Below are 25978 nucleotides of genomic sequence, written 5' to 3' on the forward strand. Positions count from 1 at the left end.
GCTCCAGCTTTATTCTTGTATAGAGAACCGGCATTTGCTTATCATCTGTCAAGTAGCTGTCATTAAACGAGTTAAATCATAATTTGAGTCGTGTGTTTAACTCGGCCAGCACAGGCAGGAAAGAAAAGCTGAGAGAGGGACTATTTTGCACGTAACTACACTGTCCTAAAGGGAAGAAAAGCAGACAGAATTTGGAAAACAAAATCCAATACATGAATAGTCATACTGGTAACTAGAAATAGAAGATTGTTTTTCTCAAACTCCAGGATTATAGCTGTGCTTGCCAAAGAGCAATCCAAGATTCACAAATACATTTCCAAACACACAAACACAAAATTGCTTGAGTAGACCATCCGTGGTGGATGATGATGGTGAAAGATAAGTTAAAGATTTCTGCCACCAAGTCATTTTCTTTTCATCACGTCATAGAAGCACAAATAATTCAAAACCAGCTTTTAAACAGATTATTACTTAGGGAGCAATTCATCCTGGCGAGTGTCTCGAATGCGGGAAAGGTCATAAGACTCATTTCGTTGTTGAGACAAGTAATTTGCTAGACTCTTAAGCATTTGGGCTGTAAAAATTGCCTACGGAGAAAACGAGGCAAAAGGAAGAACAATTTCTTCCCACAGATTGTCTTAGCAATTTCTCTTGTGTAAGTTCTATGATGCTGGATACTTCCTAGAACAATGTTGAAGTTACAGGTAGTCCTTGACTTAACAGCCACTGCAAGTTGTTAAAAAAATGAGCCACAGTGGCAGAATGGTTAGAGTGCAGTACTGCAGGCTAATTCTGCTGACTGCCGGCTGCCTGAAATTTGGCAGTTTGAATCTCACCAGGCTCAAGGTTGACTCTGCCTTCCATCCTTCCAAGGTCGATAAAAGGAGGACTCAGATTGTTGGGGGCCATAGGCTGACTCTGTAAACCGCTTAGAGAGGGCTATAAAAGCACTGTGAAGTGGTATATAAATCTACATACTATTGCTATTAGGAGCCCTGGTGGCACAGTGATTAGAATGCAGTATTGCAGGCTAACTCTGCCCACTGCCAACAGTTCGATCCTGATTGGCTCAAGGTTGACTCAGCCTTCCATCCTTCCAAGGTCGGTAAAATGAGGACCCAGATTGTTGGGGGCAATAGGCTGACTCTGTAAACCACTTAGAGAGGGCTGTAAAGCACTGTAAAGCGGTATATAAGTCTAAGTGCTATTGCTAAGAGTTGTGCCTCGTTTGACAAACTCTTTTTTGACAGAGTTGTGAAATGAACCACTGCAATTGCTGAGAGCATCATGTGTGGATTAAGCAAATCTGGACTCTAAAAATCTGTAGATATTCTCAGCCATACAGGTCATGGTTGTCCCAAAGGTGCTTTTTCAGGAGGCAACTGGACTTTCTTGTTTTTTCTTTTGAAGACGTTTCGCTTCTCATCCAAGAAGCTTCTTCTGCCCTGACAGGATCCTTTCCATTCCCCATCATCCAGTCAGAGCTGAAGAAGCTTCTTGGATGAGAAGCGAAATGTCTTCAAAGAAAAAACAAGGAAGTCCAGTTATGTCCTGAAAAAAACACCTTTGGGACAAATCCGGACTCGTGTCAATACATATGTTTCAAATAGGAGCCTTGATAGTACAGTGGTCTACGCACCCTGTTATTAACACAGCTGCCTGCAATTTACTGCTGGTTCGAATCTCTCCAAGGCTCAAGGTTGACTCAGTCTTCCATCCTTTCTAAGGTAGGTGAAATGAGGACCCAGTTTGTGGGGGCAATAAGCTGACTTTGTATAAAAAATATACAAAAGTATGAAGGCTATTGCTTAATGCATTGTAAGCCGCCCTGAGTCTCCGGAGAAGGGCGGCATATAAATCAAATTAAAAAAAAATGTACAAAAATGTATAGGGGGAAAAAAACAACAACACACAACAAAATGCAAGCAGATTCTGAAGGTTTGTCTTATGCGCAATTACTATAAGCTACTTATTTTTATAGTAAAACTGAGGCACACCGAATAGGCAACAATTTGGAATAGATGATATTCTAATTACTTAGGATGAGTATTACAGAGTGAAGCCCTGTGAATATGCTTGTGTGTGTGAGAGAGTGTGTATACATAAAGACACATAAGACCTCTCGTTTTTCTCTGGGTTTGTAATAATGATTTGGAGGGCAATCAAAACTGCTAAATTGATCAAGTTCATTTTATATTGCAGATAATGATTTAATAAATCGGTTGGGTGTGTGAACTGTGGAATTGTATCTAAAGCACTACACTGTAAAGACACACACACTCACACACACAAAATTATCCCAAAAGCGAGAACAAAAAATAAAAATAAAGAACCTGAAGATGAAAATCATAAAATAAAATAACATGGAATCAAAAGCACCCTAAACATTCTCAAACCACTATTCAGATGCTGAGAATATTAAATAGCACTTGAAGAATAGATACCGGGGAGCTGGCTACCAAAAATATAAATAAATAAAGCTACCTAATTTAATTGGAACTTTAATCCAGAATGACTTTAAATCCTCATATTCAGATTGCAACAGTGCTGACAATTCTATATATTTCACACTTTTACTTTAGCTATAGAACTCATCTTCAGGACAGCAAAACTGTTGCTAGGATACTACAGGAAAGTTTTAATAACCACACTGCTCTTATCCACTTTGAATTCCTGCAAATGATCTATAACATACAGAAGGGAGTTCTAATAAAGCGACACATTCATACCGGCAGTCCTTGACTTGCAACCGTTCATTTAGTCACCGTTCAAAATGACAGCAGGACCGGAAAAAGTGACTTATGACCATTTTTCACACTTACAACTGCTGCAGCATCCTGGCATCTGACCAGGGGTAAAATGCTCCCGGTTCGGACCAGATCGGGCAATCCGGTAGCGATAGTCGCAGTTGGTTCGGCGATCCGGTAGCGATGGCAAAGCGAAGCTCGGCCCACTCGCCCGGGTGTCATTATTTCCTGGTTTTAATCAGGAAGTAATATGTTTTTTACCTTCTGCGCACACGCAAAAGGTTTTGTGTGTGCACTTCCGAACCGGTAAGGAAGGTAAGTGGACTTCAATTTGAAGTTCAGCTGCTTACCTTCTAAGGCAGCCACAGTAAGTAGAACAACGGAGGCGCGGAAATCAGCTGAGCCAGAAAGAAGGAAATATAGGACAGGGGTGGATGGGTGGGGCCAGCTGATCATCGGAACTACCGGTTTGCCTGAACCAGTTCGAACCGGCTGAATCCCATCCCTGCTCTGATCTACACATTCAATGTTGGCTTTGGGAGATTCATCAGAACAGTGTTCCTAAACACAGTGGCTCTATCACTAAAACGATAAAGAAGAACAACACAACAGGCAACCATTCCTGTTTTATGGTATCTCCATGATTAAAAAAATAATACTAATGAAATCCCTGAAGCAGTACGAAAAGTAAAATAAAGAACTCATATTTAAAGCCATCGTACATTAATCCTGTCCTTGTCTTCTGAAAAATTTATCTTGCAGAAAAATCTTACTTAGAGAAAACTTTTTTAGGCTGCTCTGTTCATTTACCTGGGCAGGAAAGATAGAACAAAATTTTAATACGAGAGTATTTCACAACCCAGTTTTGCCCAGGAAGGCATCAGGTCTCATCAGAATTTAATGAGACATTTAATCTCAGCAATAAATTAACTGACATTGTAAGATCATGTTTAATGAGGCAAGAATGCAAAAAAGAAAAGAAGGCTATGCTATAATGGTAGTATAACCTATGAAAAATAAGTGTAAGACTCATCAATTGTTTACTTTTCTGTACGGTACAGACAGATAGTCTTTCAAAGTTCATAATTAAGGCAGTGAGTCAGCTAACATTTCTTCTTCTGCTTTATTGCAGTAAAACAGATGATACATGGAGGTGATAATTACAAGTGTAAGTGTTCCATGAACATTTCATTTGCGAGCTATGAGCTGTTCAGATTTGGAAGTTAGTACCAAATCAGATGTGGTATGCACAGCTCTTTTAAGCGGTTAAAGGACAGATGGAAACAGAGAAAGTAGTCGGGATCATAAAGGCACTAATTTAAAGTCACCCGAAAATCAAAACTCCAAAAAGATCCTATCTTCATCCTGAAAATGTGTCTGTTATTAAATAAGGCTGTGGACCAGGATGATGAACTGAGGATGAGTCAGCAGGGTTATTGCCGCTTTAAGAAGCTGTCTATATAAGGGAGGCCATGAGAGGGCGTCTCTATCTCTCTCTCCTCATGTATCTCTCTCCTTGAGGTCGAAGATTGCTTGCTTGCCTGGTACGTGTCTACCATGTGTATGTCTGTATATACAAGCCTTGTATATAAACCACTGATTGTAATGACAAAACCCCTGTGTCCTGTATTTTGCTCCTGGATTATCTCAAAATACTAGTCACGCTGTAAACACTCTGAAAAAAATAAATCAATATAAACTAGCTTCAGTAGAACCATCTGGACGAAAACAAGACTCTACCGAACACATCAGCCATAAACTTTGGCGCCTTTCTAATTGGAAAAGTTATCCAACAGAAATCAAGGTGGCATCCTACACAACTTCAGATATGAGCTGTGAAAGATGAGAGCAATTTTGTCCTCAAATTTTAGAGAACAAAGCCGCATGCGCTACTGAGGGTTTATATCAAGTCCTCAATCATCAGGCTAAATCTAAACAACCTCAAACAACTGGAAAAAAAAAACTTTGCTAGATAATTTGGAGACAATGCAATGAAAAAGAAGAGGGGAATAAAAACGTCTTCGGTTCCATCCTTGTCAAAGAAGTGGCTTGATAATGAGGTTGAGTCAGGGGTGAAATCCAGCAGGTTCTGACAGGTTCTGGAGAACCGGTAGCGGATATTTTGAGTAGTTTGGAGAACCAGCAAATACCACCTCTGGCTGGCCCCAGAGTGGGGTGGGAATGGAGATTTTGCAATATCCTTCCCCCCAGAGTGGGGAGAGAATGGGGATTTTGCAGTATCTTTCCCCTGGAGTGGCGTGGGAATGGAGACTTTGCAGTATCCTTCCCCTGCCACGCCCACCAAGCCACACTACGCCCACCAAGCCACCAAGCTAAGCCCACAGAACCGGTAGTAAAAAAAAATTGAATTTCACCACTGGGTTGAGTGAATTTGAAGTGGATTTCTTCCACCCACAATTCAAATTGCTTCACTGTCCTGAATTTACATTATTAAATCCTGACCTGGTCAGGTTCTACATTACAGGAGAAGCTACTTAGACATGATTCTATTGACTATCAAGAAAATGATCAAGTTGTATTTTTTCCCCCCACCTAGTGCATATATCCTGGTAGACGGAAAAAAGTAAAACTATAATTAGGAGAGCTGGTCGTATATAATAATAAGGTTGATATACATTGGAAATATTTTATTGCTTTGCAGCAGGAAGGGTACATAGTATGAAATGTATCCCGTAAGCAGAACAATCTGTAATAAAAGGAACAGGCACAAGAACACAGCACTAATAAAATTTTTCACGGCATTACAACTGCAGAACTGAATTGCAACCATCATCCCAGGAGTGATCAAATCACCAAAGAAGCCAATCGAGGTCTTTCTGTGTCTATTAAGCTTCAGACTATCACCTGGCTGCTAAATTCAAACAACTGGTTCTTCGGGCATAGAGTGAACTCTGACTCTATTGATCCACTCACCTGTCTATCTACTTGACCCAACTATAGAAAGCAAAGCAAATAAAACACAGCTACTGTATTGCTTTATGGAACAGAAGACAAATAGGAGGGGACACTGTTGAAACGAAGACATATTATCCTGTTTCTCTGGCGGTTATTAGCTACCTCTTTTAGTAGGCCAGGTTCTTACCTTCAGCCACATGAGTTCAATGAAAATAAACTTCTGGTAAAAAAAATAATGTCTTTCATGCTGCTGCTTTTTTTAAAAAATGGTTTTATTTTTTAAAAAATTATCATAAAGAGGAAAGGCTGTATGCTGCCTCTCTTTAAGAGCTTCGTAAATTAGGATATGTCTCCTGGTGCTTTTGATTTTCTTTCGAAGCATCTCAAGAACCAGAAAATGCTAACATATTTTCCCTTTAAATGGAACTGGAAGAAGTGTTCTGATGAATTGAATTTGGGTCAGTGGTGGGTTTCTACCGGTTCGCTCCGGTTCGCATGAATCGGTAGCGGCGATGCTGAGCTGAGAGCGAACCGGTTTGCTCTGACTGTCAGCTGGGCCCTCCCGCCTGCCCCTGAGTTATTCCTACCTACCGTATATTCGGTCGTTTTTAGCCCAGCTGAAAGGCGCGGCAGAGCGGATTGCCGCATCTCAGCTGTTTCGAAATGCAAAGCATGTGCACGAAGTAAACCGGTGGTAACACTGGTTGAAACCCACCACTGATTTGGGTGGTTGGAGATAGATGGATGGATAGGATAGATGGATGGATGAATGGATAGATAGATGAGAGAGAGAGAGAGAGACAGACAGACAGACAGTGTGAGAGAGTGAGAGACAGAGAGACAGAGATTAGATAGAGATTAGGTATAGGTATAGGTATAGATGATATAGATATATAGATAAAAATGTCAAATACAGATGCATTCGGAATGTTTACATTTCACAAGTTCATTTTAAGTGTATGGTTATAACCTCCATCACTCCCAACCAACAGAGATCAGATTAGGATTTATTGGCTTTGTGGGCCAAACATTTGGTAGGTATAATGTACCCATACATAGTCCTTGAGATACGGATTACAGGACACACACTATAAGGGGAAATGAAGATAATGTGTGTAAGCATTCTACTTCTTCAACTAGCAGTGAAACTATCTGGGTGAAAACAGTTCCAAACAATGTAGGAGCACGGGTAATTCATCTATTGTTCACCCTATGGCTTGCAAAGGCCTAGGGAATTTAGTTGTCTAGCATCTAACAAGCCAACTGTGCTTCTTTTCTGTCCAGATCAATAGCCTACAGCGTAGGCATTTTTTTTAAAAAGGGTATTTTTTTTTTGGCAACCCAAAACGGAAGAATAAGTATGCTTGTAAGCTTTGTAAACTTTATTTTAAATTGTACTGTTCTCTTTTTCTCCCCCCCCACCCCACTTATGCTCTCCGACCACTTACAAATAAAGTAGTGAACCTCAATCCATCAATGGTTTGTTAAACACTGTATCTGAAATGAGACGTTTTAGCTGACTCCTCTTCTCAAAAGGAAATATTAAGAGCAAAATGTTGATAATCCAAATCAATAAGTAAAAGAAATTGATGTATTATTCTATGTTAAACTATATATCGTATTGTGGATCCCAATAGCTTTCTAGATATAAGTCAAAGTGCCAATAAAGCTTTGGTTCCTGTGTATTTTAAGACTGCATCTTCAAGGGGAAACTGACATATCCAGGAGATTCTTAGATCTACTATTAGATCAAACTTATTCTGATCACTTATACAGATTCTCTCTTTTTGAGGATGTTAAAAAGGTAAAGGTTCCCCTCGCACATATGTGCTAGTCGTTCCCGAATCTAGGGAGTGGTGCTCATCTCCGTTTCAAAGCCAAAGAGCCAGCCCTGTCCAAAGACGTCTCCGTGGTCGTGTGGCCAGCATGACTCAAAGCCAAAGGCACACGGAACGCTGTTACCTTCCCACCAAAGGTGGTCCCTATTTTTCTACTTGCATTTTTTTATGTGCTTTCGAACTGCTAGGTTGGCAGAAGCTGAGACAAGTAACGGGAGTTCACTCCATTAGGCGGCACTAGGGATTTGAACCGCAGAACTGCCGACCTTTTGATCACCGCGTCCCTGTGAAGGTTAGATACCAATCTCAGGTTTCCTTGATGCTCACCCTGACTCTCACACCTTCTCCTCCTCTGATTCAGCTGCTGGAGAGTGAAGATATGTCATTCCTTGCCTGTTTTTATGACTACTAAGTGAATGATTGAGAACGACTTTGCGTTAATGCTAGTTATCTATAGATTGGTTTTTTTAAAAAAATAGATTCGTTTACAAATTTATTTCCTTCACGTTTTCATCAAGGTTTAACTTTTAAAATAGAGCTGGCGCATAAAGAATTCACGACGTGGAAGGATGAAGACATGGAAACTTCCACAATTAGCTCTCCTCTGTGTCAGCAAAGAACGTGGTACGCTTTGAGATAATGCGTTATCCATTTAATCTGATCCTTGTGCACTGTTGGCACACAACCTTTTTCTCTCATTCATACCTGCCAGGATAAACAATCCCTTGATAAATCAGAAACAAACTGTCGGTATGATAGCTAATGGCACCAGACCAGCGTGAACCTTTCTTTGATGGATGACAACATTGAGCATTCCATGTACTGAAGGATGATGTGTGGATGAAGACCAAACAATTCCTTCACATATTTTACACTGCATTAAAGATTTCCGCCACAAACTACAGACTTTCAAGAACACCTGATTTCCAGTGAAAGATTATTTCCAGTTCGGCTGGCGCTAATGTCTTCCCTGTCAAACGCTTATAAAATGAACTTTCCAGAACAAGCCTGGAGCAACTGGCTGTTCTAATGATAATCGCAGGCTGTTCTATCCAATTCACCAGACTGGTGGGAAATACAACACACAGCACTAAATTCCATAGCCGTAGCATTTTAATCCCAGGATGTTAATTAGCAGCTACTTTAGACAATGCAGCAAACAGCAGTCACCTGACTGTCAATCTCATCACATTAACCCTCTGGCTTGCTTAGCATATGAAAATAGTAAGCCAACGGTTTATTAATCAGGAGACGTGAACGGAGCCCTATTGGAAACTTTTTAAAAGGTGATAGGCCTAATCACCATAACACAGCTGTCTTCCCACACTGGGTAGTTTTGAGGCTGATAATTATGCAAAGGTGTTTTGGAATTTCAACGTATAATTTTTTTGCATCTCTGAAAAACAAGGCAATGAAAACGTCTTAGACGTATGAATCAGAAATAGTGTGGCACATAAGGTAGAAATATATATATGTGTGTGTATTTATATATCTGTTCTTGGTTTTTAACAACTTGTTTTTATTAAAATTGTTCCCGAGTCTTAAGTTTATCTAAAATAATATATATTTTATACTCCAGCAATTCACCCTTTTTCTGCCAAGAGGGATGAATTCTGTCTTGTAGAGGAATAAGAAGTTTTAGTGGGTGCCTCAGTATGAAGGAGCCTCATGTTCTGACCTATGCTCCCTTAAAAAGCAGGAAGCAGGAATTGGTCCCTGCAAAAACCTCTTTTATTTACACGACTGTGAAAAAAAAAATGCCTTTAAAAGCCTCTGGTAATCTGGCAAACTCTGGCAACCTCTTCGGCAGAAGAGGTTGTAGAAAAAAAATTGCCTTTAAAAGCCTATGGCGATCCCAGATGAGTTGCCTGATCATCAGAGGTTTTGTTTTGTTTTTTTTACTTTTAAAAGCATTTTTTCGGCCGAACAGGTTGTAGAAAAAATGCTTTTAAAAGTAAAACAAACAAAAAAAAAAGCCTCTGATGAGGTGGGCGGAGTAAGCAAGCGGCGACTGGGCTGGGGACCGGTTCGGGGGCGTGGCCAGCCAATGTTATTACTGGTTCTCCGAACTACCACCAATTTTTACTACCGGTTCTTGCGAACTGCTGTGAACCGGGAGCAACTCACCACTGCATGGATAGTATAATAGGCAGTGTGACACTACATGAATCATTGATTCAATGTCTCTATCTGATCGGTGGCGCAGTGGTTAAAGTGCAGTACATTTCTGATGACTGCCGGCTGCCTGCAATTTGGCAGTTCAAATCTCACCAGGCTCAAGGTTGACTCAGCCTTCTGTCCTTTTGAGGTGGGTAAAATGAGGACCCAAATTGTTGGGGGCAATAGGCTGACTCTGTAAACCACTTAGAGAGGACTATGAAGCACTGTAAATATAAGTCTAAGTGCTATTGCTATCATAAACATGTGATTATCGTTATATGGGAAAAGTAATACCTTTGCTTATAATTTCCAAAAGAGGTGGTGAACCCATTCAAAACAAGGTATCTTGAAAGACAAATACTTACAACAGTGTCACTGAATCTCTGCTTCAACATAAAATAAAGAACCTGCAGGACTCAATTCTGTTCTATATGCTTAATCTAGGTTGATAGTTCATTAAAATATAAAAAGGAGTAGCTTTATTTTCTTCCACTCTAATCACAGTTTGCATAGCAAAGTAATGTGGCTCCCCTCCTATGTTCTCTAAAAGGTGGAAGGTGACAAGCAAGAAGATATTAACTCACAAGTGATATGAAACCAATTTATTAACACCTGAACTTCACTATTTCTGAATTAGAAGAAGAGGGGGGGTCAAGTAAAGCACAGGTAAAGGGCACTTCACACCACCCACATTAAAAGTGAGATAGTAAGTAATAAGTGCATTATCTAACTAGCAAAGTGACTTTTTAAACATCTTCAAGCAAAATGGGATTCACAGTTCAGAAATGTGATGATATGCTGCTTTGCAACGGAATTGGCAGCGGGAGCATTTATCTTGTCCTACGTTCAAAAAATGTTTTGGGGAGGTAGAGGGAGAGTTAGGAGAAAAATATTATTAATCAACAAAGCAACCATCTTAACCAACTTCCCAATTTCATGTCTTGTTTCGTCCTAGGTGTTATTCATATACTGATATCTAATGTTAGTCTACCTCCAGATCTCTAAGGGACGTTATCTCCTTCAATGATATTTAGATTCAAAAAGGGATGCGGTGGCTCAGTGGCTAAGACGCTGAGCTTGTCAATTGAAAGGTCGGCTGTTCAGCGGTTCGAATTCCTAGTGCCACGTAATGGGGTGAGCTCCTGTTATTTGTCCCAGCTTCTGCCAACCTAGCAGTTCGAAAGCACATAAAACATGCAAGTAGAAAAATAGGGACTACCTTTGGTGGGAAGGTAACAGCGTTCCATGAGCCTTTGGCGTTTAGTCATGCCGGCCACATGACCACAGAGATGCCTTCGGACAGCGCTGGCACTTTGGCTTTGAAAAGGAGATGAGCACTACCCCCTAGAGTCAGGAACGACTAGCACATATGAGGGGAATCTTTACCTTACCTTTACCTTAGATTCAAAAAAGCATTTTATTGCAAGGAAGAAGTATAAAAATACAAGGACATGTTCAGGCTAGTGACAATATTTTGGATGAATTTCAGGGTGCCTGATTATTTCCCAATGTATTTATAGTCATTTTAGAATTAGAAGGGATTTGAAGATAACTCTCCATCTATATGACTTTGCTATTATGATTGAACAATGTTTATAGGTCACCCAGGTTGAATGTTTAAAGGTCCCATTAAAATATGCTGAAGAATTGTTTCACTATTTATAAGCCCGACTTCAAAGCCATTCCAACACATCACAATAGTCTTATTCTAGAGATTACCAAAGTTAAGATGATTAAGATTTACCATAGGAGCTTGTAATTAACCCCATTAGTATAAGGGGTGTAATTAACGGTAATGAATAAAACTGAAGTTAATAAACAAACACAGTTAATACATTACGAAACTCTTGTAAATCCTCCTTCCCCTGCTTCCCACAGCATCTCAATTCATTCACACTGTTAAATTAAAAAAAAAAATCAAAAAACCTAGAACACAGTAATCAAACCCAGGACATCATTCTGCATTTCAGAGGCAAATAAAAAGCAAAGAAACTACACGGCGGGAAAAAAAAAACACACACAGACAATATGTCAAGCGGTGAGAATAGAAAACAACTTATTTCACTATGGAACAGCCTTATGGCAAAATTAAGAAACAGGAAATACAATATAAATCAGGGTGAAATCCAGCAGGTTCTGACAGGTTCTGGAGAACCGGTAGCGGAAATTTTGAGCCGTCCACAGAACCGGCAAATACTACCTCTAGCTAGCCCCAGAGTGGGGTGGGAATGCAGATTTTGCAATATCCTTCCCCCAGGAGTGGGGAGAGAATGGGGATTTTGCAGTATCCTTCCCCTGGAGTGGGGTGGGAATGGAGATTTGGCAGTATCCTTCCCTGCCACGCTCACCAAGCCACACCATGCCCACCAAGCCATTACCACAGAATCGGTAGCAAAAAAATTTGGATTTCACCACTGGTATAAAGTCTTTGTTGTGTTTGTGGAGATTTAGCAGAGTAACAAGATACACATGGGAAGAGAGAAAGGGTGGGAGGGAGAAAGGTATAAGAAGCAAGATTATTTTAACAGTTTTAATCTGAAATTCTCAGAAATCACCTCTAAAAGTCAAAGCCAGGATTCCAATGCCAATGAAGAACGTGTACAGGGATTTGAACATGTTCCACAAGATACCATATGGCATAAAAAAAAAGGCGTTTATGCTGGGATGAGAGAAAGACTCTTGAGAAATTTCACTGGAAGAATATTCTGACGTGAAAATTATTTGAGGCAACTTTTGGATAACTCAGTGGTTCCCAACATGGGGCCCACTCCCCACAGAGGGACAATTTGATTTTTAATGGGGGCAATTTGAACCTTGTTTAAACCAAGTTAATGGCCTTTTAGGCTTCCTCCGCGTGAGTAGACTTCACTTTTTGAGTAAAGTAAGAATTATATGTCACAGGGGGAACCATCAGGATTTTAGAGATGCTTAGGTGGGGCATGGCCAAAAAATGGTTGGGAACCACTGGGATAACTTCTCTTGCATCTACTCTAAATGGACATTTCTCGGTGCAGGTCTTTTCAACTTGACTGGGGCATGGTCTAGTTTGCTTGTTTACTTTTTTGTTTTTGTTTTTGTTTTAAACATTGGAACTTAATGATACTGAGAAAATAGAGAATAGAATAGAATAACAGAGTTGGAAGGGACCTTGGAGGTCTTCTAATCCAACCCCTTGCTTAGGCAGGAAACCCTACACCAGACAAATGATTATCCAATATCTTCTTAAAAACTTCCAGTGTTGGAGCATTCACAACTTCTGGAGGCAAGTTGTTCCACTGATGAATTGTTCTCACTGTCAGGAAATATCTCCTTAGTTCTAAGTTGCTTCTCTCCTTGATTACTTTCCACCCATTGCTTCTTGTCCTGCCCTCAGGTACTTTGGAGAATAACATGACTCCCTCTTCTTTGTGGCAGCCCCTGAGAAAATGTGGCAGGCCTGAAGGCCCAAATGTAAAAGATGACTTCCAGGTCTGACAGGAATACTGCTAACATGTCTCCCCTAGTCCTTCTTTTAATTAAACTAGACATACCCAATTCCTGCAACCGTTCTTCAAATGTTTTAGCCTCCAGTCCCCTAATCATCTTGTGAGTCCTTTGTGAAATCCCTTATTTTCAAACACTTCACAAAATCCACCTATTCCACAAAATCCAACCGAGTGGACTTGCTGTGGGTCCCTTCTATGAAATGAGGTCGTCTGGCAGGACCCAGAAGAAGACATGTCTTCTCGGTTGGGTGTGCCTATACCTCTGATGGATTTGGGTTCAGGGTGTTGAATAAGCTACCTTGTGGCAGTTTGAAAATAGGTGTGTAGCAGTGGTTTGGCCTCCATTGTGCTTCATATTTTGTTGTTTTCATTCTTGCTAGCTACTCTGCTATTGAGGTTCTTTGGTTTTATCTGTTTTCGCTGTTCAGACTCACAACTGCAAGGTGAGCAAATCACTCCAATAAATTATAACATGCACCTTGCAATGTAATTAAATCAGAGAGCAAAAGGTATCATAAAAGATAAAACAATTGCTTGATCATTCAAAGACAAGAATAAAATAAAATAAGCATTTGCTTAAATAGGCCTATCCAACCTAATTATATCCGAGTTTAGTTCACCCATATAATTCATTTGTTTTGCTGAACAGCCTTCGCGAAACAGGTTGCTGTAGCTTCTTCACCAAGCACAAAATAATAATAATATTAAGTAATTAAAAATAAATCCTAGTTTAGAGTTTTGTGTGAACTCAGACACAGAGTTAACTTTGCTTCTGAAAAATATGTAAGAATGAGAAAGAAGCTGACAGTCCTTTTTTGTTCATAGCTATAAATAATCCTACACTTTATCAAAAACCCTGACCGTGACCCGCTCTCTTTCTTCCAACATACAAGAACATGGAATGAGGGTCTTAAATTAGAGAAAGGAAGGTTTCAGTTAAACATCAGAAAGAATTCAAGAGAACTGCCAATGAAAAAGGAAGTGGCAATGGATGCAGAGTTTGGACAGCTCACAGGTAGAGATGCTTTAATTTGGATTCTTCCACAGTGTACAAAGCAGGACTCGGTCATCCCGTCTTAACAGCAACCCTTCCAAATTATAAATTTATTATTTCCAAACCAATTTTGGTGGACTGTATTAAGTTTGAACTCTGCTGCTGGGGAAGACTCCTGCGAGTCCCTTGGACTGCAAGGTGATCAAACTGGTCAGTCCTAGAGGAGATCAACCCTGACTGCTCTTTAGAAGGCCAGATCCTGAAGATGAAACTCAAATACTTTGGCCACCTAATGAGAAGGAAGGTCTCACTGGAGAAGAGCCTAATGCTGGGAAAGACTGAGGGCAAAAGAAGAAAGGGATGGCAGAGAATGAGGTGGCTGGATGGAGTCATTGAAGCAGTAGGCGTGAGCTTAAATGGACTCCAGAGGATGGTAGAGGACAGGAAGGCCTAGAGGAACGTTGTCCATGGGGTTGTGATGGGTCAGACATGACTTCGCAACTAACAACAACAACCAATGAAAAAGCAAGTGGCAAAGTGGTTTTCATGGATGCAGAGATTGGACAGCTCACAGGTAGAGATGCTTTAATTTGGATTCTTGCACAGTGTACAAAGCAGGACTCGATCGTCCCTTCCTAACAGCAACCCTTCCAAATTATAAATTTATGATTTCCAAACCAATTTTGGTGGACTGTATTAAGTTTGCACTCTCTAAAAGAAAGCTAGCTTCACCCTGCAGATGGATTTCATGTTCTTATTATTGGATTCAAAGTAAGCTTTATTTTTCTATGCTTTTGAAGAGATTATACATATTTTATTTTTATTCCCTTTTTGTTTCTTAAGGTTAGCCTTGTTGAAAGGTTTCCTTTTACAAAATAATATTATTTATTTTGTAATAACTTTATAGTTTTAGAATCGGAGGTCAGAATCAAATTACTTTTCAGAAATTAAACTGTTGTCAGGGACTGAATCAGACTAAGATGATTCAGGTACCTTCTCTGTGTGGGCAAATTTTTTTATTCCAAACCTAAGCATACATTTAGATTGAATTTTGCCTGATTCTATGCCCCACGTACGTAGTTCTTTGCAAATGAAATTCAAAATTAAATGCATGGTAGTTTTAAGTAAAACTTTCTGCTCCCGTGGTGTGATTTATTTCTAGAGCTGCCAGGTTGCTAAGAAATTCAAATGAAACACACAGAATGTTTATGTGAAATCTATATTGTTTCTACAGTCTTCAAGAGCAAGCCAAATCATGCAGGGAAGGAGAAAATGAACATTAGTTAAAAAGAACTCCATTCTTTCTAATAGCAAGTTCTCAAATTAATTTTCTAACACTACGTGGAGGAATGAGAGCTAAGCGTACACATTTTTAGTAGTAGCATGTAGGCCGCCCTCAACTGATGGCCACAATTTGACCCCCAAATTTCTGTTGTTAAGTGAGACATTTGATAATTGAGTTTTGCCCTGTTTTGCGACTTTTCTTGCCACAGTTGTTAAGTGAATCACAGCAGGCGTTAAATTAGTAACAAGGTTGTTAAATGAATCTGGCTTCCCCGTTGATTTTGCTTGTCGTACATTCGCAGAAGGGAATCACATGACTGCAACCATTAAATGACCATTCATTTAGTGGTCACTAAATGAACTACTATAAATTGACAAGTAAGGTTACAAAGTATACAAGTAAGTGTAAAAAGAAAAAAAAAAAGATTGAAACTTGCAAGTGTGTTTTGGGTTTATTTGCTGTGTTTTTATTCCAGAGTAGTGTCGTCCAGCTGTTGTATTCTACAGCTTGCCTTGTCTTTAAATCAAATCTGTTTACCAATAAAGAACATGTTTGTTTTTTAACCAATCCAAATTTTCTTCAAACAGACAGCTGTACTTTAAGGCATACAAATGCTCTGAATTTAGTTTCCACTGAAATTTTGTCTGCATTATATTCCTGCCATTGCAAGCGAGTCTTGTTGTATGAACAAATTGTATAATTATGTTTTCCTCTAAGACAGGGGTGTCAAATTCAAGGGCCGGGGGCTGGATCCGGCCTGCGGGGTGCTTAGATCTTAGATTTTGCAAGCAAAAAGGGAGCTCAAGGGGGGTCCATTTTTGCTGGAAGAGGGTTGCAGGAGGCTGTCCCTGCCAGAAACGGAGCTCACGATGGCCATGCACAGCCCCCCCCCCCCCGAGCTCTGTTTTCGCTGGCAGAGCGCTTGGGCCACAAGCGCCATTAACACGAGTGATGTCAAGCTGGCCACACCCATCCCAGCCCCCCGAGGTCAAACACAACCCTGATGTGGCTCTCAAGGAAATCGAGTTTGACACCCCTACTCTAAAACATCCATGAAATTTGACAAAATTTGGAATAATCTATACTCACATTGATCAAAAGGTAAAGGTAAAGGTTCCCCTCGCACATATGTGCTAGTCGTTCCCAACTCTAGGAGGTGGTGCTCATCTCCATTTCAAAGCTGAAGAGCCAGCGCTGTCTGAAGACGTCTCCGTGGCCATGTGGCTGGCATGACTAAACGACAAAGGCGCACGGAACGCTGCTACCTCCCCACCAAAGGTGGTCCCTATTTTTCTACTTGCATTTTTTTATGTGCTTTCGAATTGCTAGGTTGGCAGAAGATGGGACAAGTACCGGGAGCTCACCCCGTTACGCGGCACTAGGGATTCGAACTGCTGACCTTTTGATCGACAAGCTTAGTGTGGGTTTGGGTCATCAGACATATTGAACCCTGCTTCAAAGTCTCTTACAATTCCATACCCCTAGTTCATTGACCCAGTGTACTTTATCTAGGTTAAGCTATAACACACTCCGCTGTGTTACAGGAAGCCTTAAAATGAGATTTGGGTATTGTCCCTACAGTACTAATGAAATGTTCATGAAAGAAATTTTTGTTTTATATTTCTGAGTTGTTTTATTTTGCATTTTGAAGAGGATTAGGAAAGGACATCTTCCTTGAATCAAGAGAAATAATGAGAGGCCCAGTGCATTTTGATTAGGAAAGCTTGTTAAAAGGAATCAGCATTAGAACTAACAATGTAAAACTAAAGAGGATAATATTGTTTCACAACATTTTAATTAGCACTTCAGGAGTTGCATGTTCTCCCTCCTCCTCAAATGTCAAAGTTCTTCCTCTTACACTACTCATTAATACAGCAGAGGAAAAACAGAGCACTCAAGTTCAAAAAGTCTTAGTTTAACAGAGGCGCCATTTTTTTTTTAAAAAGTACCACGGATCTTTTCAATGCAAGGCATGAAAAGCCTCGATGAACCGGAATCAACACCGTAACAAGGCAACAATTTCTGAAGGTTCCAGGTTGACCGTTTAAACATGAATGAAATTCAAATTGTTTTCATTTGATGAGTGCTTTGCAAGGATCGTAAACTAGAGGAAGATTTGCTTTCGGTTTATCGCTCCCTCTGTAATGTGTAAGTCAGACAATTTATTTGGGTTTAACTACCGTATTTTTTGGAGTATAAGATGGACTTTACCCCACCCCTAAAAGTTGGTGAAAATTTTGGTGCGTCTTATAAACTGAATATGGGCCTGGTTTTGGCCTCTCGAACCCTCCGGCCATCATGTTTTCACCCACCCCGACCCCCAAAAACACTCTGCAAGCGAAAAATGGGTGCATTTTTGGTGAAAACAGGACTCGTGAAGGGTTTGGGAGGCAAAAACGGGACACACGGAGGTTCGAGAGGCCAAAAATGTCTCTGTTTTTGGCTTGCAAAGCGGTGGTGGGTTTCTACCGGTTCTACCCAGTTCAGGCAAACTGGTAGCGGCGGCGGTGGTGGAAGGCTACGCCCACTCGCCCGGACATCATCATGGACGCCCTGCACGCTCACATTTGCAAACTGGTAGCAAAGGTAAGTGAATCCCACTACTGTTGCAAAGTGCTTCTGGGGCCCGGGGAAGGTAAAAACGGGATGTGCAGAGGGCAAAAACTATTTTTTTCCCCCTGACATCCCAGCAGAGCCATTAATCTAAAAACCCAGATTCTAGTCTACTTTTGGATCAACTAATTCCTTGCTTTTGTAATCCTAATCTAGGGAGTTGGGAATCTTTTGACCTGGAGAATGTCCTCAAAATATCCTCAGCCAGTGTGCATAGACTGCTTGGATAAATACAGAAGTGCCAGAAACAGTCTTGGTGAGGTTGTGGGTGGGAAGCAAAGGAAGGAGAATAAGGAGGCGGTCATGGAATATAACTATTTCAGAAATTGTGGAAAGCAGCACCACAAAAATTACCACAATACGACAATTGAGACAAGTGGAAGAACAAAACCAATCTATCCATTCAAACAGGGAAATGAAGGCAATTGAGGAGCTAATCGAATACAGGAATGGATGGCTTGTACACAACGAAAAAGATAGATATGAGGCATACAGAGCTTCAGAATGTTATTTAAATCCATAGAGCTTGGTAGAAACCATCTCCAGCTTCTGAGTGGGAGTAATAGGTTAATCACAATCTACAAAATATAGTCTGGTATAAGAATTGTCTTCAAAATCTGCAAGTATTCAACAGAGAGGGGAGGGGAGGGGAGGGGAAGGGAGAGGAGAGGGGAGGGGAGGAGAGGAGAGGAGGGAGAGGGGAAGGGAGTGGAATGGAGGAGAGGAGAGGGGAGGAGAGGAGAGGAGAGGAGAGAGAGGAGAGGAGAGGAGAGGAGAGGAGAGAGAGGAGAGGAGAGAGAGGAGAGGAGAGGAGAGGAGAGGAGAGGAGAGGAGAGGAGAGGAGAGGAGAGGAGAGGAGAGGAACTATTTTCAATAATTTAAATGATGTATGTATAATTTTCTCTCCCATAGAAGTATCAATATAAATTGAGAAATAAAAATCCAATTATGAAATCTGACTTGTGAGCTCTTTATCATGATTTCTTTATATGTATTGCCCACCCTGTCTCAGCAAAACCATTAATCAGCTTTAAATTATCTACAACCGAGCATCCTTTTTAGTGGGTCAATACTAATAGCTCAAAAGTTGAGGCTCAACAAATACCTCATTGTGCTGGTAATAAGCAAACCCAGAATATCCATTCACGCTTTCCCCCCCGTGGATTTCTATGGATCATTTTCTACTGATTACAAGTTCTTTTCCTGAACATTTTGCATTTGAATATATTAATTAGCTCCCCCCCGGCCCTCCCTCCCTCCCTCTCTCTCTCTCTCTCTCTCCCTCCCTCCCTCCCCCCCTCTCTCTTTCTCTCTCCAGAATAATTGTGGAAGTTAATGCATATTGAGCATTTGGGGTGGAGGAAAGAACCTGTCCTTGGGTTATTATCATCTTTTCTTTATGGTACAAAAAATAAAAAGAATATCAACATATCCTATTTAAAGATGTAAATCGCATTAGGAAAGGGGGAAAAAAAACCAAGTTCTCTCATGACGTTTCTATCATTTTAAACTACGACGATATTGATTGCAACCCATTGTGTAATTCCACAAGCACACCACAATTACTCCTTGGTCAATCCTCTTTTTCATCCCTGCAAAAAGTGTGACATCCAATATTCTGATTTCCCCTGTGCAAGCCACTAAATGATTCCTTCTGATTTCATTACACTGATGTCCGCTTATGCTGGTGGTACGGGAATCAATTTGTGTGCACCTGCATGTAGAATAAGTCCAACACTTCATGGCTGCATTGCTAAGCCCTGAGCATTTTTTTAAAAAAAAAATCATCCTTAGGCTAACTCTAACGCTTCCTATTGTCTTCAAGAATATCATTAGGGGACTGGAGGCTAAAGCATATGAAGAACTGTTGCAGGAACTGGGTATGTCTAGTTTGAGGAAAATAATAACTAAGGGAGACATGACAGCAGTTTTCCAATATCTCAGGGGCTGCCACAAAGAAGAGGGAATCAAGCTATTCCCCAAAGCATCCGAGGGCAGGACAAAAAGCAATGGGTGGAAACTAATCAAGGAGAGAAGCAACTTAGAACTAACAGTTAGAACAATTAACCAGTGGAACAACTGGCCTCCAGAAGTTGTGAATGCTCCAACACTGGAAGTTTTTAAGAAGAGGTTGGATAACCATTTGTCTGAAGTGGTGTAGGGTTTCCTGCCTAAGCAGGGGGTTGGACTAGAAGATTTCCAAGGTCCCTTCCAACTCTGCTATTCTATTCTATTCTATTCTATTCTATTCTATTCTATTCTATTCTATTCTATTCTATTCTATTCTACTCTACTCTACTCTACTCTACTCTACCCTACCCTACCCTACCCTACCCTACCCTACCCTACCCTATCCTATCCTACCCTACCCTACCCTACCCTACCCTACACTACACTACACTACACTATACACTACCCTATCCAAAAGGCTTAAAGGAAAGACCTTCTCAACTCATACCTCCTAGAGGTAGGTATTTTAGTTTTACAGTATAATCTAAAGAATTTTGAGACATCTAGAAGAGATCAAGATGTATTATTGCTGAAGCTTTTATGCATATCAGGATTGTGATACAACTCTGTTATTGGGAAAGATGTATCTGTCAACCAAAGACAGAACATTTTCTCTTGTGATAATTTGTTTGCAGAATGCTCTTTCCAGAGAAATTCGTCGTTATCTTTTCAAGCAGGCATCATAATATTCCCTGGTTTTAATATCTATCTATCTATCTATCTATCTATCTATCTATCTATCTATCTATCTATCTATCTATCTATCTATCTATGCTTTAGGCTATTATTGATTCCAATTTTATTTATTGCTTGTAATATTTGTTTTTTGTTATGTATTTGATTTTATTTACTGTGGCTTATCTAATGGTCTGATCCAACAGCCCTCTGATTGATTTACATTCCCTTCTGCGATAAAAGGTTAAAAACATTATATAATGAAACAAAAATGCATGATGATAGTAATAATAATAATAGCACCTAAAGAAGAGGTAGTTGGGGGATAGAGATAATTTATCTTTGATCTTTCATGTATACTCAATTGCTTATAAAAATAACTGGCATGTATCCTTATGATCAGTGGTGGGCTTCAAATTTTTTTACTACTGGTTCTCTGAATGTGGCTTGGTGAGCATGGCATGGCTTGATGGACGTGGCTTGGTTGGCGTGGCAGGGGAAGGATACTGTAAAATCTCCATTCCCTCCCCACTCCAGGGAAAGGTTACTGCAAAATCCCCATTTCCTCCCAATCAGCTGGGACTCGGGAGGCAGAGAATATATGGGGACAGAGCCAGTCAGAGGTGGTATTTACCTCTAGAAATGACAAGGGACGCAGTGGCTCAGTGGCTAAGACTCTGAGCTTGTCAATTGAAAGATCGGCAGTTCGGCGGTGCGAATCCCTAGTGCCGCATAACGGGGTGAGCTCCCGTTACTTGTCCCAGCTTCTGCCAACCTAGCAGTTTGAAAGCACGTAAAAAATGCAAGTAGAAAAATAGGGACCACCTTTGGTGGGAAGGTAACAGCATTCCGTGTGCCTTTGGCGTTGAGTCATGCTGACCACATGACCATGGAGACGTCTTCAGACAGTGCGGGCTCTTTGGCTTTGAAACGGAAATGAGCACCGCCCCCTAGAGTTGGGAACAACTAACACATATGTGCGAGGGGAACCTTTACCTTTACCTTACAGAAATGCCATACTCTGAATTGAGACATTCTGTTTGTCAATGTCCCAGTCTCCCACAGATCTTATCTTGCTTAGCTTTTTTTTTTTAAAAAAAAAAGACTAATCGGAAGACAAGGATTTACCATACTTAATCCACTATGGATTGTTAAATGTGAATGCCAACTATTATGTAGAGTACTTAAGCTTTGAGTTAAAGTGGCAAAGCATGCAAGAATTTGCACTGCTTATCAAATAAGTAAGGTCCTGGGAAATTATTTATTTTATTTATTTATTAATTTAATTTATATACCACCCTTCTCCCAGAAGGACTCAGGGCAGTGTACAACCAAAATAAAACACACAGATACAAAATTTAAAAAACAATTTAAGAAATATTAAATAATTTGGCCCATATCTAATTAAAATAAAACTACCCATTTTGGACATTTAAAAGTTAAAAGTTAACGATTAAAAAATTAAAAATTAGGCCAGCCCGGCTTGTTAGAATAAAAGGGTCTTGAGGGCCCGGCGGAAGGTGTGTAAATCGGGAATCCTCCGCATCTCGGGGGGCAATTTGTTCCAGAGGGCAGGCGCCCCCACAGAGAAGGCTCTCCCCCTGGGGGTCGCCGGCCAACATTGTTTGGCCGACGGCACCCGGAGGAGCCCCTCTCTGTGGGAGCGAATTGGCTGGTGGGAGGCTATTGGTAGCAGAAGGCGGTCTTGTAAGTGTAGGGGTTTATTATTATTATTATTTATTTAAGAGTTTCTTGAGTAGATCCAAAGATTTCATGAATGGATGGATAGAGGCAGGGAGGGAGGGATGGACGGACGGACAGACGGACAATGGAAAAAAAACGTACGCATCTCAATTGGAAATATATTCAAAATCTTAAGGGAAATAGAATATCAGGTTCCTAAATCTTTCCTCCTTTCATTGATGCAGTGGTTTTAATTAAACTTTACCAACCCCTTTGGTTTAATACCTTGATCTGACCTTTTAATACTTCAGAGGTTTTCAATGAAACTGCCAAACGTACCTTGTAAGATGGTAATGTTTCTATGTGTGTGGGTGTTGTCTTAAAAATATCTTACATATTTATATATTATATTAAAGAAAAGATCATCTTTGATCACTAGACAAAATGTATTTCATGCCTGAACTCCGCTATAATTTACACCTGGATGATGGAACGTCTAGTTACGAGAACATTTTCTCTAATACTGACCCCCTACAATTCAGATCCAAAACTTTCCTGAAGAATAATTAGCATAAATACCAGCACCATGGTGAAAATTCATAAAAGTGATGCGAAGTTCTGCAATAGGGAATCGACCATCTGTTTCAAATTACATAAGTGATGGCAAACACTGTTAAATTCATTATATTTAATTGATAAGACCCACATTTAACCTAATCTGAATTTAATTTAGAAACCACCTTCATATTTTATCCATGTGTGCCTATAGGTTCCAATGTCAGAATTTAGGCTAGTAGAGTTATAGACATCATCGTCAAGGCAAATTTTGTGGGCTTTGTTCCTTTGGGATTGTATGAAAATAAGATTTTTTTATTATTATTACATTTTTATACCGCCCTTCTCCCGAGGGACTCAGGGCGGTGTACAGCCAACACTAAAACACATATATACAAAAAATTTAAAAACAATTTAAAAATGTATTAAATAATTTGGCCCCAGTCTTATTAAAAAACTAAAGCAATCATTTAAAATTCACATTTAGGCCAGGCCAGCTTGTTGAAACAATAAGGTCTTGAGGGCACGGAGAAAGGTGCATAGGTCAGGGATCATCCGTATCTCCGGGGGCAGTTCGTTCCAGAGGGCAGGTGCCCCCACAGAGAAGGCTCTCCCCTGGGGTTCGCCAGTCGACATTGTTTGACCAACGGCACCCGGAGGAGTCCCTCTCTATAGGAACGTATTGGCCGGTGGGAGGCTATTGGTAGCAGAAGGCGATCTCGTAAGTACCCAGGTCCTAAGCCATGGAGAGATTAATTTATGTAGACCCCATATGTATTATAACTTGTTTGCATTTTGCAAACCCTTTCTTTTTTTCCAAAATGTGGATGGATGGATAATTGGGCAGGTTTTTAATTTATTCTGCCCCCCCGCCCCAAGATGAGACATGTCTGTAATTTTGCTAAAGCCCTGATTTTAATAATTCAATCAGATGAGAAAAACAGAACATTGTAATTGCACATAAAGATAAGAAACTAAATTTTTGAGATAGTTAACGAGTTGAAAGGTGACTCATCTGTGCTTCAAAGCATTTTGCTGTAACTTTTTATGTCTGCAGCTCTCAAAGATTTTGGTCTCAGCATCACTTTACAGTCTTAAAAATGATCAAGAGCCACCAAAGAGCTTGGTTTATCTCGGTCATATCTATCAATATTTACTGATTTAATGTCTATGGAGATTCTCAGTCATCCAGTTCAGAGGTGGGATTCGTTTACCTTCCCTACCGGTTCACAAATGTGAGCACGCGTGCTCGCTCACTTCGCTTGCATGTGTCACCTCTGCACGTGTGCAGTAATCGCACATTACGTCCAGGCGGGTGGGCGGAGCCTCCCGCAGTACTGCTATCAGTTCGCCGGACCAGAGAAAACCGGCTGAATCCCACCACTGATCCAGATCATGGATGTCCCAAAGGTGTTTTTTTTTTTTTAAAAAAAAAGGTAACTGGACTTCCTTTGTTTTCCTTGAAGACGTTTTAATTCTCATCCAGAACTGAAGAAGCTTCTTGGATGAGAAGCAAAATATTTTCAAGCAAAACAAAGACAGTTCAGTTGTCTTTTGAAAAAGCACCTTTGGGACATTTCTTGGTTTGGAAAGCAATAATTTATTTGTTTGACTTTGCAGAACTCTGAAAGGGTCTTGAGGATTCCTGGTGCCCCAGGCCACACTCTTAAGAACCACCATTTGTATCCTATTACAATATTTAATTCCATAGTAAAGTGAATTACTTGGTTTCTAGAAAAAGAACTGTCCGTTAGTATTACCCATCTTTACAGTTTGCACAGTCCCACAAGGAACGAATTCAACGTTCAAAAGACCTTCCCCATGTTAGCAGATCAAAATTACCCCCACGTTTTATCTTTTTGATCTACCTTTGCTTGCACTTTCTACATGTTCAAGTTCATCGGGGAATTTTAGGATGTCTTGATATTTCTCTTCACAGATATCAGCCAGGAAATGAAGCAGGGTTGTTTTCTGATCAGATGATTTTGTGTCTCTAATCTGCAAAAAATGGAAGAAACAAGAAAGGGGTGAAATATTATTTTTAAAGAACCCTTACGTTATTTTTTTTTTAAAGGCAGCTTTTAGCAGTTTATAATTTTAGTTCTAATGTTCTTCGTTTGCTCTGTGAAATAAAAGAGGTGCTCCAATGGAAGAAAACTAACATTTTTTTGTTATTGTTTTATATGACTTTCTCCTGAAATGCTGTCTAACTATATGTGGAGTGTCTTAAATCTCCTATCACTCAAAAATATATGACTGTGGATGATTCTATGATTCGGCCGAAGTGGTTGTAGAAAAAATGCTTTTAAAAGTAAAAAAAAAAAAAAAAAAAAAGTCTCTGATGATCATGCAGCTCAGCTGGGCATGGGGGGGGGGGGCAGGGATTTTTGCTAACGGTTCTCTGAACCACTCGCCGCCATCGCTACCGGATCGGGCGATCTGGTCCGAACCGGAAGCATTTCACCTCTCCCTTACCCTTACCCGTACCCTTACCCTTACCCTTGTCCTGTCCTGTCCTGTCCTGTCCTAATTTTCTGTTATCTACCAGAATCATATTTTTTTCTTTGCCCAACTCTGTGTATTTTGTTTAAATAAGCATTTAAGCACTCCCTGTACCACTTCAAACCATTAAAAAAAATGCTGAAAAGCACTAGACCTTGGGCTGAACCTTGCTGCACTCTATTCAACCCTTCATTTCAGGTTGATGAGAATTTGCTATAAATATTATATGACTTTTGTTTTAAATGAGATGTGAATCCACTTAACGGACGTGACAACCCGCCCAAATTAAACTTACTAATCAGAACGTCTGCCGCATTTCGCATTGTTCGAATAGCAACAATTGTGAAAATGCTAAACAACCTCCAGTCAATTTATAGACACGCAAAACTTTGAAAGCTACCACTACGGTGTGGTAATCTCCTGACTACTAATGAGGTTGTGGGTTTATTCAAATACTTCCCCCCCCCCGAACCATAGTTGTATAAATATTAACAGTTCAATGAATCAACAATCAT

General features: G+C 40.2%; 1 protein-coding gene across 5 annotated transcripts in view; it reads right to left on the minus strand.

Moving 5' to 3' along the window:
* Positions 1 to 25978, minus strand: part of DIAPH2 (diaphanous related formin 2) — a 343475-nt gene that overhangs the window by 163695 nt on the left and 153802 nt on the right. For all 5 annotated transcript variants that reach the window (XM_087877553.1, XM_087877550.1, XM_087877551.1 and 2 more), the window contains one exon: positions 24830 to 24959. In XM_087877553.1, the coding sequence (XP_087733679.1) occupies positions 24830 to 24959 (130 nt within the window). The remainder of the gene's footprint in view (positions 1 to 24829; positions 24960 to 25978) is intronic.

This window comes from Pantherophis guttatus, chromosome 12 (genome assembly GCF_059756535.1).
Source record: "Pantherophis guttatus breed Tessera chromosome 12, ASM5975653v1, whole genome shotgun sequence".
NCBI classification, from domain to species: Eukaryota; Metazoa; Chordata; class Lepidosauria; order Squamata; family Colubridae; genus Pantherophis; species Pantherophis guttatus.